Source organism: Rhamphochromis sp. 'chilingali', assembly GCF_963969265.1.
Source record: "Rhamphochromis sp. 'chilingali' genome assembly, chromosome: 9".
Taxonomy (NCBI): domain Eukaryota; kingdom Metazoa; phylum Chordata; class Actinopteri; order Cichliformes; family Cichlidae; genus Rhamphochromis; species Rhamphochromis sp. 'chilingali'.
The window spans coordinates 38,523,578-38,541,353 of record NC_137936.1 but is presented as its reverse complement, the minus strand read 5'-3'; the positions used below and the strand labels follow the sequence as shown (position 1 = coordinate 38,541,353).

Genomic DNA, 17,776 nt, shown 5'->3' with positions numbered 1-17,776 from the left:
TGTGACAGAGGCTTTAAGCTGTGCTCTTTGCACATGTGCAGTGCAGCAGCTGTTTCAATAACCACCATTTAAAGCAACAACCAGATAATGACCTAAAGGTTCTTTAGGTACTAAATGTTTTTTGAGAATTGAACTAAAGCTTTGCCAGCAGTTGTGCTGATGCAGATGTTGAGGTTTAATATTTGTTGTTGTTCCCTCAGTGTCTCTTTGAGACAGTATATGGGAGTTTAGGCCATCAGCTCATAGCAGCGGTCTCTTCATTCTCTTTGAGCTTTAGTCCATTTTGAAAGGTTTTAAATTTACATCATGTTTTTACAAATCTGAATGAACTTAATCAGATCAGTTAATCAGATTATTGTTGCAGGTCTTTCTACTCAGTGACGTTGGGTGGTGCAGAGACTTAACAGTTTATAAATGTTGACTCAGAGAAAGCCTGTCCAGCAGTCAGAGGGTTAATGAAGGATGTTTCGTGCAGTTCAAACAAAAAATGCTAAAGGGTCACGAAAACTGGCTAAACCTGAGAACAACACTGAGCTGTGACGTGAAGATCACTGCTGTTAGTGGGAGACGAGCAGGTGTTTGATCCGTCTTTAAAAACAAGTCAACAAATAAAACAGTCGATCGTTTGTGTTCAGCCTGACTTAACTTCTCTCTCCTTGCAGGGGTTGGATCAGGAAGCCTGTTTCAGAGCGCTGGCCGCCTGTCAGCAGGCGGGCGTCTCCTCTCCATTAGTAACGCCGTGCCGGACGCTGCATGTCGCCACACAGGTAACATCTCACGCAAGCACATGAACAAATAACCCTCATTGTTTAACCCACAGATGGACTGCTTCAAAACAGCTGTGCAGCAGCTCTTTTGTCCCAGTGGGGGGGGCCACCGATATGCCAAACATATATACTCTTTGCTGATAAATAACACTTTTCTTTTCACTCGGTCGATTCCATCTCCGTCATCTCGGAGGCATTTTGTGAAGCCAGTTGTTCTGCACTCGGGACCTCCTCATTTTCTGCTTAAATGAAAACAAATAAACTGTAATTCCTCTTTTAAAGGGTTGATTATTCAGCCTGTAGTTTTTCACACCTGCTTGGATTTCAGGATGAATTTAATGAATTCTGAGTTCAGTCGTGTCGTATTCGTGCCTTTAAAGCACTTCCTGCCTGCTCCGTGTGTTCGAGGCTTCAACTGGTTTTGTTGTTTTTAATGAAGCTTGAAAACTGGGAGAAAACTTCGGCACATCTGCGCGTCCTGATGAAGGTTAGCGGGGTCGTGGTGGCTGTAATAAAACTGTCAAAGCACGAAGACGGCGTGCAGCTCGGAGTAGGTCAGCGTATTAATTTAGTGAGCGGTAAAGGTCGCGCCGCACAGGTGCGTCGTCACGTGCTGATTAAACCAGGGTCACGCAGCACACGTTTGACATCCCACCTGCTGAAGGAGCAGTTTCTGTTTTCGCTGTCGTTTTTTTCACCGCTCCGCTTTTTCTTTTTGTCCTTCAGCTCCGTAACGTGAAGGAGACGCATCAGCACACGGACGAGGAGGTCGGCGCCTTCACAAAGCTCATCGAGGCGATGGGCTTCACGGGACCGCTCAAATACAATAAATGGGTGAGTGCAGAAGAGACGGGTGAGACGTGGGCTGAAAACGAGCAGGTGATGGTGATTTGGCTTCATTTGATGTGTGAAATCAACACGAGCACTTAGTGTCATGTTAAATGTGTTTAATGTGCCTCCCAGGCCGCCTGTTACCTGCTGACGTGTCCGTTCTGCACTCAAACAACCTTTCATTCAAAAGCAACACGCTTACGTCCTTTAAACGCACCTTCTGATGAATGTGTGCCACCCTGATTGGTCGACAGGTAACAAAAACTAACCGGTGTGTCGGGTCAGACGTTTCTACCTGTACTGTCAGGGCAGCGTTTCCCCTCCTGCTCTCTGTGGTTGAATAAAACCAAACTGCACTTGGACACAACAGAGTAATAAAACATTTGTTATGGAAGATGCAGAAGGCCAAAAATACAAATAACGTCACTGCAGTGGGAGTGATATTCACCAGAGGTGTGTGTGTGCACGCGTGTGTAGCTTTCATTCATGGCGTCACACTCTTGTAGTCGGTATGTTTTCCAGGAATGCGCAGGTCACTAAAGGAATAAACAGTTGGAGCTGTGGCAGGCTTCAGTGATGTGGGAGGTTTTGGCTAAAGGCGGGAAGGTTGCGTGCGTGCCGGGGAATGTCAGGCGAGCAGAGAGCTGGGCCGCCCGCCGGACCGGCAGCGTTTGGCTCGCTGGCACACCTCTGAACTCGTGTCCTGCTCCTGCGCGTGTTTACTCTACAGATAAAACCGCCGTCAGAGACGCACAGATCAGCCTTAAATCCCAGAACAATCCCACAGAAATGCTCGCTGTTGTTAAATGAAGCTCATCGGGCGAGTCGCCCTTCCAGCTGAAAGTTGCTGAACCAGGCAAACTCATTTGGATAAGTTTGCCTGTTTGATGTCATTTTGTACCCCCCCCCCCCGGTTTCCATTGACAAATGTTGGTAATGGAAGTGTAGTGGTGCATTTACACTAGGCAGGAAGTGTAATTACTCCCACACAGTCCAGTCGCTTCGCCCCAACAGCCAGCAGGACGGAGGAGTAAAGAAAGGCTGGAATGAGTGTCTGCACTGTGGCCGCTGGGGTGTAAAGGCTGATTGGCTGTTACTCGGGCAGCGTGGCCCCCTGACAGCTTCAACAGGAAGCCAGCGTGTTGTCTCTGCGCCATCGCAGGAGGGTCGCCTGCCGAGGCCTTTCCTATGAGTGATGTTTGCCACAACACAGCAGAGCTCTGAAGTTGGTGTTTTCCTTCACTTACACCATGTTCAGCTGCCCTCAAACGCCATCACTAAGCCCCTCCTCCATTTCTGAATGTCAGTGACATCACGAGAATCAGCTGATTGAAATACTTCGCCTCATGAACGCCCCGACTCCCCTTTCATGTTTGGTGAGAGCAACTCGTAGCTGTCAGCTGTAGCTGTGAGTGCGATGTTGTGGTTGCAGAGTGACGACGTCAGACGTGATGTTTTTGTTTCCACAGAAAATCAAGATTGCTGCTCTGCGGATGTACACGTGCTGCGTGGAGAGAATCAACTACGACGAGTTCTTCGACAGTGAGTTTACCACGCTCGGCTCCCTGGGCCGCCGTTCATGTTGTTCCCACTTTGCTTCGGACATGCTTATTGGTGACGGGCTTGTGTTTGCTGATATTTATCCCAAAAAAACCTGAAGAACAACTTTTCTCAGTAACATAAAAACACAAACGCAGAACAAACCGAAGAGCTCAGATATAAATCTCACGTAATGAGAAGCTTAAAACGAACGCTGATATGACTCCCAGCTGTGAAGGATTCAACTCTGAGCTGTGGATTTGTCCTCCGTTCTGTGGTATCGTCACCTTCCCGCTCAGGCGTGGACGGTAAATGTGTCGCTTTGTGTTTTGGAGACGTTCAAACCTTCAGCTCTGCCGCTTATTCCCCTTAAACTCTCAGATATGAGTGTTTTAAAAAGAAAAGCACATCTTATGTTAGTGCTGTGCGATATGACCAAAATCTCATTTGTCGTCCCGACAGCCATATTTATCACAAAAATGTTACATTTTCTGTAAATTCTGTGAATCGCGATGCGTGAAACGATACATTTGTAGACATAAGTTGTGACGGCCGCCATTTTTCTTTGTGAGTATTTATCCCACGACGTGCTGCGGGGAAAAGCCCGTGCTAACGTTTGAGTCTGAGGTTTATTTGGAGCACCTGGCGGCTCTTCGTTGCTCCTCATCAGTAAACTCTCTCCACACTCTGTCACGTGACTCGTGCGTCGGTGGCAGCAGAGGTTTGTCGTGTTTGAGTCTGAGGTGTTGGTGTGAGACTTCTCATAACCAAACCATGTCCACGCTACAGTGTCAGCCCCTCGTTTTGATTGGTCCTTCTGTTTGTCGTCATTTATTTTGGAAAATCTCAAAAAGATCTTCAGCTTTATTGTGAAAGATTTATGTGGGAAATAAACAAGCGGACGGCAGAGCCACATGCTGGGTTTACCTTTGTTGTTGCTAACGACAACGTGTAAAAACAGTCACTTGTCTGTCCGCAGTGTGTTTATATAAGAGAGAGAACATTAACCAATGAATACAGCTGCTACAGTGACCATCAAAACCATGAACAATGTTCCCGCAAACAGTTTTTGCGACACCTCGAAACAATGATGGTGTGTAAAATGAAACGATAGACGTTTTCATATCGTCGTCCGATATACGTGGTGACGTCAAACAGCCCTACTGTATGCTGATGTAGTTGCAGAGTCTGACGCAGGTGCGGCGTGCAGAGAATCCTAATGAATCCTAATGTGTGTGTTTCAGAGTGCACCCTCCCTGACACTCTCAACTCCTGGTTCCTGGTTGCACAGCTGCACGTATGGTGAGTTGCACAAACGCATCCTCTCAGCTACCAGTTTATTAGGTACACCTGTACAGCTGGATTTATCCAATCAGCCAATCAGATGGTTTGTTTGCTGCTCTGAGGAATCTGTGTGCTGATTGGCGTAAGCAGCAAAGGGAGCCGTGGTCCGTGTCGACCGCGCTGTCTGTGCGGTTGCTGCTCTTCCGTGCATTTATTAGCCCAGTCGTGTGTCATGTGATGTATTTTTGCTTTGACAGTTATCTTCCTTCACATGTTGTGTAACATTAAACGTCCTCTGTAGCATGCAAAGAATCCAGTTCACAGTGAGAGAATGCATATAATATATAATTGTATTATTATTATTATTGATGTGTTTATGTGGTCTAAATGGAAGCGTCTGATAGTTTTTAATGATGTAATGATGTCGCTGTTGCTCCTGCTGTGGCTGGGACAGTGACGCTCTTCATACGATGAGCACACGGCTTCACTCGTCACAGCGATTTAAGGCTGTGCGCTCGTTTCAGTCTCCTTGTTGTGTTCTTGTGCTCTCAGGATGTGTTTGGTGCGGATGCGTCAGGAGGGCAGAGAGGGGAAGTACATGTGCCGTTACATCGTGCACTCCATGTGGGAGGATGTGGAGCAGAGGAGCAAAATCATGGGGGTACGTTATGTTTCTGATCTTGAAGGGAAAAAAAATTAAATTCAGAGGCGTGAAAGCAGGTGAAACAGTCTCAGCTGAGAGTATTAAAGTCTCCACAAAGACACCAACACATGTAGAGACAACCGACCTCTACGTGTGCAGCAACGTCTGCATAACTTCTGCAACTAAACGAAAGCAACAGAAGCAATACCAACAAAGCAGCCACGGTAACCACAGCAACAGCTGCAACCAGACCCTCTGTCATATCGTGAAGTGCGCACACACACACACACACACACACACACACACACACACACACACACACACACACACACACACACACACACACACACACACACGCAGGCTGGTACACACACACACACACACACACACACACACACACACACACACACGCAGGCTGGTGCACAGCGTGCATAATACACAGGCTGTAAATATCATGCGACTGTATTTCCACTTTTCAGCGTCACTGCTGGGAGAAAGATCTCAGCCTGTTGGAACTTTGTATGTTTGATGCCTGAAATCCTGATTTATTCTTGGTTTAAAACTAAAATGATCATGTAACAAAGGTTTTCTGTTACTCATTCATTCGGGTTATTTACTGAAGCTGAGTTTGCAAATTCAGATATTTTCCCAGCTGTTTAATTCCTGCCAGAGTTTTAGTGTGTAACAGAAGCTTTCACTCTAATTCTCCCTCAGCGACAAAAATCCCGTGTTGAAGCTTTTGCATCAACTCGGCTGATTGGCTGATAGGTTTGTGGTTACGGCCGCAGCAGAGGTTGCGCTGCTGTCAGAATCGGCCAGCTCTCCTGCTGGAACAGAATCTGGATCTTCAGGTTCCAGCAGGAATGCTTTGGCAGTGGTTCAGTCTCCTGCAGCACACGGTCAGTGTTTCACAGCTGTGAATGTCGATCAGCACGTACGAACTGCCTTCGCCACGAACAGGACTCGTGTTGCTGTGCAGTCTAACCCTGATCTGAGTCAGCTCCACTGAGCTGCTGCATCTGCTTCATAATGTCAGTAACCAACTGTTCATGGAAATGTGGTGATTACAGACTGTTTTCAACTTAAGCATGAAAGTGAAAAGATGAGAAAACAAAGTAACAGAATAGACAAACGCACAACAGTCGTCTCCTGCTCAAAATGTGAACTTTGAATAACTGGGATTATTTACTCAAACTAAATTAAAATATTTTTGACTTTTTTCTGTTGAAAGCTGCAAAGAAATGCAGGAAACCCTGTTTTCTGAAAGAAAAGTCACATGATCAGAGCACACACAGATCTACCGCACGCTCTGAGGTAAATTAAAAGGTTTCTGTAATTTTGGGATTTGCAAACTTGGAAGTTTTCCACCCACAAAGTAAACCACAAAGATTCAAAGTCAGCATTTCTTTTGTTTCCTTTGCTTTCCTGGAAATGCCCCGGACCACCGATACAACCCCAGCTCACTGGGAATGCTCAGTCCAGCTTATCCCAGCTGCATTTATCTGCAGATCCTGTAAGCTGCAGTAACTGTTGTCCTCACGGGGAGGACGAGGCTCGACTGTGTAGCACTGATTAGCTGACTTTGTCAAATAACCTCATATAAATAAATCTATTAAATATGGACTGAATGGAGCAAACACACTGACAAGCTGCTGCTGCTGAAGTTGCTGCTGCTGCTGGATGTGTGATCCAAATACTGCATCGGTGCATCTGGACCATTCATAGATCATCTTCCCAGTTAAAGGAGCAGCGTGAAGCTAAAGTGTTCATCATGGACAAACGACTGCAGGTCGGTTAGTCCTTCCTTCTGTCACGCCACTCCAGCTTTCACTGCACCCTCGAGCACTCCACCCATCCAGGTATTAAAGGTACTCTGAGCTGTCTTTGGGCACATAGTCTCAACTTATTTCAACCTGCAGACGCAGGTAAGCAACCTTCTGTTCAGGTGCCAAGTTCGGGGGATAAAAGTAGACCCACCCCTGCTCACCACCTTTCACTGAGGCCAGCTCCACAGTGGAACAGAGGCCAGCCCTGGGATCGAGATGCTACACTGTTGAGGCAAGCCCGAGTCTGAACCCTAGCTGGGAACTCTCAGGCTGTTCCCCACCAGAGGGGTGCTGTTCCAAGAGCCACTTTTGGCAACCAGGGATTGGCCCGCAGGGGTGTCCGCCCCTTACCGTGGCCCAATCCACACAGCACCAGACCCCTACACCTCCTGCCACGGGTCAGGGAGCCGCAGGAGCGAACTGTCCAAAAGTCGTAGGTATTAAGTTACTGTTTTAGAAAGCAAAAGCTGGAAATGTTCATCATTTAGAAACTGGCGCTGGGCAAAGTTTGAGAACTGGCTTTCTGATTGTTTTTCTTTATTAAATGTAATTAACTTAATCGCTTTAGCTCCAGAATGAAACATGAAAACTTCAGCAGGGCAGACGTTTGGAACTGAAGAGCTGAGAACGAGCACACGCTGATGACTGATTATTTTACTGCATTAATACAGACTTGACAGCAGCAGTATTTTCCACAGCAGCTCAGGTTCCTCAGAAGTGCTTCTGTGACATTAAATCGCCACAAATCTACACAAACACGTCTCCAAGCTAAATGTCATTCTGTTACATAAATATTCATTATTTCAGCCACATTTCCCCTTCGAGCTGATGCAACAGTGCGTTCAGTTTTATCCGTGCCGTTGCATGCTACAAAGGATGCAGGTTTTGTTGATTTTAAAGTTTTACATCAGCGTAATTGTGCCAACAAATCCCCGGAGAGCGAGCCTGGCTGCGGCCGCTGTGTCCACAGAGTCGTTCCTCTATTTTCTGTCAGTGGAGCAGCTCCAGGAAGTGTCGCTCATTGACATAAATCTGGGCTCTGAGCACACGAAGCTTTCAGAAACACTTTGTCCTTCTATAATGCAGATTATTCTGGATTCGAGTCTCAAAGCTAACAGAGGGGAAAAACCCACTTTAATTACGGGTGTTTGCGTTTAAGAATTAAAGAGTTGTGACAAAGAATGTAAATGTAGGGCGGCAGGATATTAAACAGGGTCAAAACGCGTAAAAGCACAGCTCGAGCAGTCTGCTCTCACTCCTCAGAGCATCCTCGGTTCTTTCCTCACGTCGTAGTCCCAAAGTGAGACACGCCTGCCTCTGAGCCTCGTTTATGAATTGCACGTTTGTACCCCTCCACTTACTGTTAAGCCTGATATTTTTAGGTGCTTTAAAATTCTCCAAAATCAAACAGTTTGGTGCTGCTGAGAGTTAAAACGGTCCACAGTCTCAGCATCCTTCATAAAACGTCATCGTACCACAATACGCACAAACGCTACGTCAGACCTGAAAAAGAGGATTTATGAGTTTTTGGCTGAATTAGATGATCGACGCTGTTCTCAGTCAAAGTTCATGCTGAGGATTCTCAGTAGCAGAGACACTGTGGGAGGAATGCGACGTCAAAAGCCGACCAAACTTCGTCCAATAGAACGTCCGAGACGATCCATGCACAGCTCCAGGTTTCCACACCTGATCCATGTCCACACTGAACCCTCAGCTGGTCCCGATTCTTCACCGAGGCAGTGAAATATTTGGAGTCCAAGACCCCGTCAGCTCGTGGGCTGCAGTTACAGAGTTTTAGCTGATGGCTAACGCCCTGACGAAAAAGGTTGTGAATGCGATAACTTGAGTACAAGGCGGTGTGGGATTTTGAGATTGAGATCTTTACTGTATCTACCAGGAGGCTGCTGCCAGTATTTTAAACACTGAGCTGAAAGACATGCAGCACAGGAACAGAGCTGATAAAACGCTGGAGAGGCGAGAGCGTCACAGTCTTTTGGGTTCGTGCCTTCAAATAGAAACAGAACTGCAGAAGGGCCAGAGCTTCATCCAGTGCAGGAAAACATTTTCTGCCTGATGCAGCTTTCCTTGTTGGAGCAGAAAAGTTTTCATCTTTAAGCGTGTGGTGTAAACACTCATAAAATCAGAGGGTTGCCGTTCAGGTGGGAGCAGGAGGGACTGGTCTTTGGAGATTTAGTTGACTCGTAGTGAAGGTGTGAATCCACACCCCATCACAGCCTCTTGGATTTGGCTGTAAAGCGAGCTCAGCGGCAGCCAAGCAGCAGCTTTCAGCGCTCTTCATATTAAGGAGCTCTTTAGTTTTGCTCCTTTTGCTTCGTGTGACAGAAAGAGGTCAGAGATGAGAAATTACAGTCTGGCTTGTGAGGTCACTCCTGCAGCGTGGGCACGCATGCATCGGTCTCGTACGCAGCAGGTGTTTTCACAGCTGCATACGTGACCTTTTGTCAGCATGTGTACGTAAACCTGCGTGTTCTGTATGTCAAGCGTGTCAGCACAGAGTTACAACAAAGTCCGGTTTCTTTTAAAGTTCAATAGTAAAGATGTTCAGAGGTCGAGTCTGACCTCACATTTCTCTTGTTCAGAGCTCACTTGTTTTGTGACCTTTAACCTTACGCTGAAGTCATTAACTTAAGTCATGGAAGTTTGCAGCTTCTTTATGTCCCAGCTGTACACGCAGAGCAGCTGTTTTCAGCTGGTTTCTCTCCTGTAGTCAGACTGAAAGGTGAAACGAGACGTTTACTGGCAGAAAAACGATCTGCTGATGTTTTGATAATCAAAGATTTGTTTCAGTGCTCGCCAGCAGATCTGTGGAAGCGCTCGGGGACGTTTCCTCTGTTTTGTGGGGCGATCGTGGCTCAAGAGTTGGGAGTTCGTCTTGTAATCGGAAGGTTGCCAATTCGAGCCCCGACAGTCTCGGTCGTTGTGTCCTTGGGCGAGACACTTCACCCGTTGCCTACTGGTGGTGGTCAGAGGGCCCGGTGGCGCCAGTGTCTGGCAGCCAGGGTGGCTGTGGCTACGATGTAGCTGCCATCACCAGTGTGTGAATGTGTGTGTGAATGGGTGGATGGCTGGATGTGTAAAGCGCTTTGGGGTCCTTAGGGACGAGTAAAGCGCTATATAAATACAGGCCATTTACCATTTTTATTTAGCAAGTTAAAGTTTTTAGTGAACCGTCCGTTCATGATGTCACATTTCAATCATTATCACGACCTGAGCCTGTTACAAACAGCAGATAACAGCAGTAACCTCAGTACAGCAGTCAGAGATACTGAGGAAGCCTCACTGTGCACAGCTGACTGTGACGTTACCCTCAGTGATATCCGAACAGTCCAAAAGCTTCGTTTGCACATTTATGCAACAGCAAAATACAATTTTCCATCTGAAGCATTAGTTAGCAGAAAAATTTGACTTATTTTCATTCTTATTAAGTCTTATTATTTGTTTGATGCTTGCTGAATAATCCATCTGATGAGATTCCCGAACGTTCTTTTAGTCCGGACGTTGCGTTTGAGCTCCTGCTGTTGACTGACTGCAGGTTTCCCAGCCTCACAGCCAGTACAGCTGCATGACGTTAGCACCGTTCACTAGCGATGCGGCTGCAGCACTGTTTGATGGCCAAAGCTGTACGTGTATCAGATCAAGAGTGTTTATAGGACTGTAGAGTCATAAATATGAATAAATTGAATATCTTTAAAGGAACAGACGAAAGCAAGAAGCGAGTTAGATAAACATGCAGCCGTGAACATCGTGAAGTCTTTTTTTTCCTTGGATAATCATCTTTTTTTCTTCTTTTTTTTTTCTTGATTCCCTAAAACGCAAATTTCCTAATCAAGCTCTACATGAGCAGCTTATATTTACACAGCCAGCAGCAGTGATTGGAGCTGCTCTAAGGTTTCATAGTGGCTGAGGCAGAGCGCAGGAAAAACATCGCTCATTTTCTCCACATTCATAATCACTGCTGCGCCTCCTCAGCGCCCGCACTCTCTACACTCCAGCCTGTGCAGCATTGGGAAATGTTCACCTTTGGATTCAGTGGCGACAAACCCGGCTGTGCGGCAGCAGGAAGGTTTTCTCACATTTACAGTGGGGCAAAAAAGTATTTAGTCAGCCACCGATTGTGCAAGTTCCCCCACTTAAAATGATGACAGAGGTCAGTAATTTGCACCAGAGGTACACTTCAACTGTGAGAGACAGAATGTGAAAAATAAATCCATGAATCCACATGGTAGGATATGTAAAGAATTTATTCGTAAATCAGGGTGGAAAATAAGTATTTGGTCAATAACAAAAATACAACTCAATACTTTGCAACATAACCTTTGTTGGCAATAACAGAGGTCAAACGTTTACTATAGGTCTTTACCAGGTTTGCACACACAGTAGCTGGTATTTTGGCCCATTCCTCCATGCAGATCTTCTCGAGAGCAGTGATGTTTTGGGGCTGTCGCCGAGCAACACGGACTTTCAACTCCCGCCACAGATTTTCTATGGGGTTGAGGTCTGGAGACTGGCTAGGCCACTCCAGGACTTTCAAATGCTTCTTACGGAGCCACTCCTTTGTTGCCCGGGCGGTGTGTTTTGGATCATTGTCATGTTGGAAGACCCAGCCTCGTTTCATCTTCAAAGTTCTCACTGATGGAAGGAGGTTTTGGCTCAAAATCTCACGATACATGGCCCCATTCATTCTGTCCTTAACACGGATCAGTCGTCCTGTCCCCTTGGCAGAAAAACAGCCCCATAGCATGATGTTTCCACCCCCATGCTTCACAGTAGGTATGGTGTTCTTGGGATGCAACTCGGTATTCTTCTTCCTCCAAACACGACGAGTTGAGTTTATACCAAAAAGTTCTACTTTGGTTTCATCTGACCACATGACATTCTCCCAATCCTCTGCTGTATCATCCATGTGCTCTCTGGCAAACTTCAGACGGGCCTGGACATGCACTGGCTTCAGCAGCGGAACACGTCTGGCACTGCGGGATTTGATTCCCTGCCGTTGTAGTGTGTTACTGATGGTGACCTTTGTTACTTTGGTCCCAGCTCTCTGCAGGTCATTCACCAGGTCCCCCCGTGTGGTTCTGGGATCTTTGCTCACCGTTCTCATGATCATTTTGACCCCACGGGATGAGATCTTGCGTGGAGCCCCAGATCGAGGGAGATTATCAGTGGTCTTGTATGTCTTCCATTTTCTGATGATTGCTCCCACAGTTGATTTTTTCACACCAAGCTGCTTGCCTACTGTAGATTCACTCTTCCCAGTCTGGTGCAGGTCTACAATACTTTTCCTGGTGTCCTTCGAAAGCTCTTTGGTCTTGGCCATGGCGGAGTTTGGAGTCTGACTGTTTGAGGCTGTGGACAGGTGTCTTTTATACAGATGATGAGTTCAAACAGGTGCCATTCATACAGGTAACGAGTGGGGGACAGAAAAGCTTCTTACAGAAGACGTTACAGGTCTGTGAGAGCCAGAGATTTTCCTTGTTTGAGGTGACCAAATACTTATTTTCCACCCTGATTTACGAATAAATTCTTTACAAATCCTACCATGTGGATTCATGGATTTTTTTTTCACATTCTGTCTCTCACAGTTGAAGTGTACCTCTGGTGCAAATTACTGACCTCTGTCATCATTTTAAGTGGGGGAACTTGCACAATCGGTGGCTGACTAAATACTTTTTTGCCCCACTGTAAATGTCAGAAAACCTTCCATTTTTGCTGTGTGCACGACAGTGTTGGTGCAAACCTTCGCACAGACCCTACAGTATGATCCGTGTGATTCACCTGCGGCCCGAGAGCTTCAGTCGTCCAGTAGAACAAATGAACAGCACAGGGAGCGTTTTTTGATTTTACTGGTCAATGTGTGGATTTTTAAAATTTATTTATTTATTTTTCTATTAAAAATGGTGAAAAGTATCATGTGTATATGAATAGAAAAAGAATTGGGAATCAGAATGTTTTGCAGTTTTTACTTGGTAATCAAAACTTCTTTGATCAATCAAATGATGAACCTGTACTTTATTTAACTTTTTTTTATTTTATTTCAATATTGACATCTCCAAAATTATTGGAAGTGTTTGGACAAACCTGGGACTGGACATTCAGCGTCCCCATAGAGTTAACCTGACAGCAGCCATATTATTGGTCAGAAAATGTCATTAAAAATGCACCAAAAGGCTCTGACAGCACAAACAGAGCAGACAGCTAGCAGCTACAGCCGCCTGTGTCGCCATCCACCTGTCAGTCAAAAAGAGGCCACGCCCCCTAATATTCAAACTTTTAAGCTTTATTGCAATTTAACCCCCTCTGCAGCTATGAAGGAAGAATTCTCCACAGAGACCAAACAGTTTGTGTGTCAGACTCTAAACATGTTTATTTCTGCTGTAAAGTTTTAACATGGGAGTCTATGGCACTGACTCCCTGCTGGAGCCTCTGCTGGACGTTAGAGGAACTGCAGGTTTCTGCACTTCAGCCTTGGCTTCACTTTTCCAGCCCAGACGTTTCTGCCTGGCACGAATGTACAAATCTTGTATTCTCGATCTCTGCTGTGCTTCACTCTGATTTGTCTTCCTCTGTTTAATGATGCAGATTGATGCCATCCACAGAAAGGAAGCGATGAAAGCGATGACCGAAACCTTCTATGCAGCGATATTTGGATACGACGAGGTAAGACAAAGAATTTTAAACTTGCTGTTTTACGGCCGACATTCAAACTCTGCTCAAAGGCGACTGGAAATCTGTTTCGAATGACCTTTGAGAGTTCATCTTAGATGCACTGCAGACTCACTCAATTTTAACTCCGGTCCAAAGTCTGGATCCTGATTGGATCACACAGCTGGGACATGTCAGCAAACAACAACTGCAGATATCAGGTTAGAAGAAACTTCATGCATGTGAACACGTGTGTTGGTACCTGCAGGGAATCCTGTCTGATGACTGTGTGCTGGCGGCGGCTCTGTGGAGAAACCTGTTCAACCGTCAGTGTGAAGACCCCGGACAGCTCGAGCTCATGGTGGAGTACGTCCGCAAACAGGTGAGCTTTAGTCTTTCTAACACGTGCACTTTGTTGCGTTTGAATTGTGATGTCCTGATAAGACCTCGGCACATGCTTCGGGCCCACGTTCTCCGGGCTTGACTCCATCTGTTTTCTTAACCACAGGAATCCAGAGTCTTCTGCTGATGAGCAAATTGGGTTTAACACTGGTTTATGTGCACGTCTCCATGCAGAGAGCTCTCCCACAGTGAGCTGCTCGCGGTCCGACAGAATTAGTTGGTTTTCCATGTCTGCACTGAGAGCTCGGGGCTTATTGGGATAGTTCTTCAGCAGCGCTAAAGAAGCAAAGCTGATTATTTACCGTCCATCTACGTCATTACCCTGAGCGATGGGCATGAGCTCTGGGTAATGACCCAAAACACGAGTTCGCGGTAATAAGCGGTTAAACTGAGTTTTCTTGGAAAGGTGGTGAGGCTCAGCGTTATACAGCGGGTGAGGAGTCTCATCATTCAGGAAGGACTCGGGATGTCTCTTCCTGGGTGAAGATGTCCTACCTGGAGGCTCCCAGGGTAGAAATGAGACTCTCTCAGCTGGTCTGGGAACAGCTCGGTGTTCCCCGGATGAACTGGAGGAGGGGGGGAAGGGTGAGGGAGGTCTGGGCCTCTCTGCTTAGGCTGCAGCCCTAAGACTCAACTCCAGGGAAGCAGCAGAGGATTGATGGACGTGCGAGTAGTTCAAAATGTTGATGGAACCTGGAAATTGTACCTGATGTGTTTCCTTAGAAATCCGTGAGATTTATTCACAGAGTTTATGACGCAGTAACGTTTGCAGAAAGGAAAACAGTCGATGTTGATCCATCAGCTGTGAGGGTAAATGTGGACGTGCTGCTGTGTGCAGATGCAGTACATCGACGCGCTGGACGGGGACGACCTGCTGCTCACAGGAGAGGTGAAGTGGCGCCCCCTGGTGGAGGAGAACGCACAGAGCATCCTGAAGGTGGTCAAACCCACGTACAACGATGCCGGACTGTGACAGACACTTGTTGCACTTCAGTTTCCTTTCATCCTTTCCTGGGTTATGTTTTCTCCTCCCCTTCTTTTCCTCATAACTCCTCCTCTCCTCTGTTATGAGATTTTAATTTGACATCAGGTCTGTTGTTGTAGCTTTTTTTTTTTTTTCTTCTTTTTTCCTCTTGTGTTCAGAGCACTTATTCTCCCAATGATGTGTCCACCAGAGGTCTGATTCTAGAGGGTCGGTGTATATATGTAGATTAGACGGTCAGGGATGAGGATTGTGGGCCGCGTCGCACGTACAGCCGTCGTCCTCCATCTTTGTCCTGTTGGGTTTGAGAGTGTCTGCTGCTTCCTGTCTGTGAAAACACACATATTTATATTTTCTCAGTTTTATAAGTACCGCCACGCTGTATTTATAAAGTATTTGGTACCTTCGAGCTTGCTCTTCTCCTGCAGAGGTGTCGTCTGAGACTTCTGTTACTGCTCCTTCACTGTGTTTAAATAAAGTTTTGCTCTGTGAGGTTAAAACGATCCTTGTAGATTGTCAGTGAGGTGTCCATAATGCTCTCACACCGCAACAGGAAGCTGAACCCTCAAAGACACGACGTCATTCTTGTTTTTAAAAAGTGAATAAATAAAGTTTTCTCTGAACGGCGTCTGCTCCTGACTCCTTTTCTGTGCTCAGTTTTCTCAGGTTAAATGCAAACTTGACTTGTGGTTTATTTATCTACTGCTAATACCAGGTGAACGTGGCAACAAATGGCTGCAGCAGAGGAAGAAGAATTTTAATTAAAGGAGGGTGAAAAAAGATCTTTGACCTTATAAATATAAAAAAACTTGAATTTTCTTTTATTTGTATGGCATCATTTATATGGATTACAATAACAGCTGCCTCAATAAAATGACCCCCTATGACCAAGATTTTTGGCAACAGTGGGAAGGAAAAACTTAACAGGAAGAAAGATCCAGCAGAACCAGGTTTGGGGAGGGGCGGGGCCATCTGGCACGACATGTGCTGTGGAAGAGAGCCAGAGATTAATAATCATAATCAATACTCATAGTTAAATGGTTGGAGGTCAGAAATAATCCAGTAAAAATGTTAAAAAGTTTTGTCTCCTTCCTTCACACAGACGTCACTCAGCTGTGACGGACCAATAAGCGCCCTCTGGTCGAGGCTCGAGCTCAATGATGATGTCAGATTGTCCTCCTGCGCATGTTCAGGTCTGCATAACATCATGAGCTAATCTAAGGCACACGTGGGCGTGTCTGTGCTTGTACAGAGTGAGAGTGCCCTTCATACTTTGTGTTCTTTCTTTCCTGATGTCTGTCTTTTGAAACTTGAACGTGTTTATAAGGAAGAGAGAAAAAAACAGAAGATTGACCTTCACCGTCAGAGCTCAGCTCAAGAGAAATCACGAGGCGCTGCCGCACAGGAAATACCAAATCCATCAGAGTAAAAGATTAAGAGGATAGGGGGTCATATGATTGTTGGGATTTTCTCTGTATGTATTATGGTAGGATCTAATGCACAATATAAAGCGCCTTGAGATGACTGTTGTTGTGATTTTGCGCTATATAAATAAAATTGAATTGAATTATACTGTGAGGACAGAGATGATCATTAAAAATTAAGAGGAGATGCCCACGAGAGCAACAAAACAAATGACTGTTTATATCCTCAGTGACGTTGCTGCTTTTCCACCACTGCACAGGTTTACAGTGTCAAAGCTCTCTTCAAACTAATTGGCTGAAATGTGAGTCTTTTTTCTTTAAACCCTGGAATCACTGCACTTTGGGTAATAGTGTTGAACGGCCAGCGTTGAAAGGGTCAAATCGACGTAAACCTGCTCAAATGAACGCTGACGCTGTTTTCAGGGTCTGAGAGTTTGTTTCTGAATTGTTGCATTAATATAAAACCAGTTTTCTCTGCACAGATTCTCATTCATCCTGCAGAGGGCGCCACACTCCACGTTTTATCGTGCAGAAGCCAGCGGCTGACCCTGAATCACATTCCCGTCTTTGTTCCGTCACTGCAGCGACTGAGAGGAAGACTGTGCCACAAGTCAAAGTGTTCTCCATGCACATCAAACAGACAATAACACAGCTGGACCTGGAAGCACATTTATGTTTATTTATTTATTCTTTATTTATTTATGTTGGGCCAAAACACTAAGAAGCGTAAAACATTTGAAACTTTATAAAGAAGTAAAGTCGTTTACATACAGCGATCGATGAAACCGTTATACCCAGTAAATGATCTCAGTGCAGAGAACATCCTGTGATCTCATCACAGTGTCAGCAGGTTAGGCAGACCCTCTCCCTGTTACTCCTGGAGGGTCCCGAGGCGTTCCCAGGCCAGAGATACCAAATCTCTCCAGTTGGTTCTGGGTCGACCCCGTGGCGTAAAACCTCCCAGGAGAGATCCTCACAGATCCCTCAGTTGGTTTCTGTAGACACAGAAGAGCAGTAACTATATTCCAAGCTCCCTCCAGATGCCCGAGCGCCTCAGCCTGTCTCCAAGGCTGATCCCAACCACTCTACAGAGGAAACTCATTTGTGTTTGGGACCTTACTCTTCACCCATATCCCATGAGCGGAGGTGAGGGTGGAGCATAAATCAAAAGTCCTCCTGAATTAAGTAAGTAAGTAAGTAAAATTTTATTTATATAGCACCTTTCAAGATAAAATCCCAAAGTGCTTTACAGAGGCAGAAAACAGACATTAAGATCTAAAACAAAACAAAATCAACCAAACGTGAGTTTAAACAGGTTTTTAACTGCTTTTTAAAAGACGTGACTGAGTCCACAGATCTCAAACTCAAAGGGAGCGAGTTCCAGAGTCTGGGAGCCGCTGATACAAACGCTCTGT

The 17,776-nt window shown here is 45.8% G+C and overlaps 1 protein-coding gene across 1 annotated transcript in view; it reads left to right on the top strand.

The window, feature by feature from the left end:
* The window catches only part of uqcc1 (ubiquinol-cytochrome c reductase complex assembly factor 1), a 17,245-nt gene extending 1,681 nt beyond the window's left edge, over positions 1-15,564 (top strand). The window contains exons 2-9 of the mRNA XM_080892059.1: positions 663-767; positions 1,494-1,601; positions 3,068-3,140; positions 4,382-4,439; positions 4,974-5,082; positions 13,491-13,568; positions 13,822-13,935; positions 14,794-15,564. Of these exons, the coding sequence (XP_080748185.1) occupies positions 663-767; positions 1,494-1,601; positions 3,068-3,140; positions 4,382-4,439; positions 4,974-5,082; positions 13,491-13,568; positions 13,822-13,935; positions 14,794-14,928 (780 nt within the window). The 3' untranslated portion in view covers positions 14,929-15,564. The remainder of the gene's footprint in view (positions 1-662; positions 768-1,493; positions 1,602-3,067; positions 3,141-4,381; positions 4,440-4,973; positions 5,083-13,490; positions 13,569-13,821; positions 13,936-14,793) is intronic.
* The last annotated feature ends 2,212 nt before the right edge of the window (positions 15,565-17,776 follow it).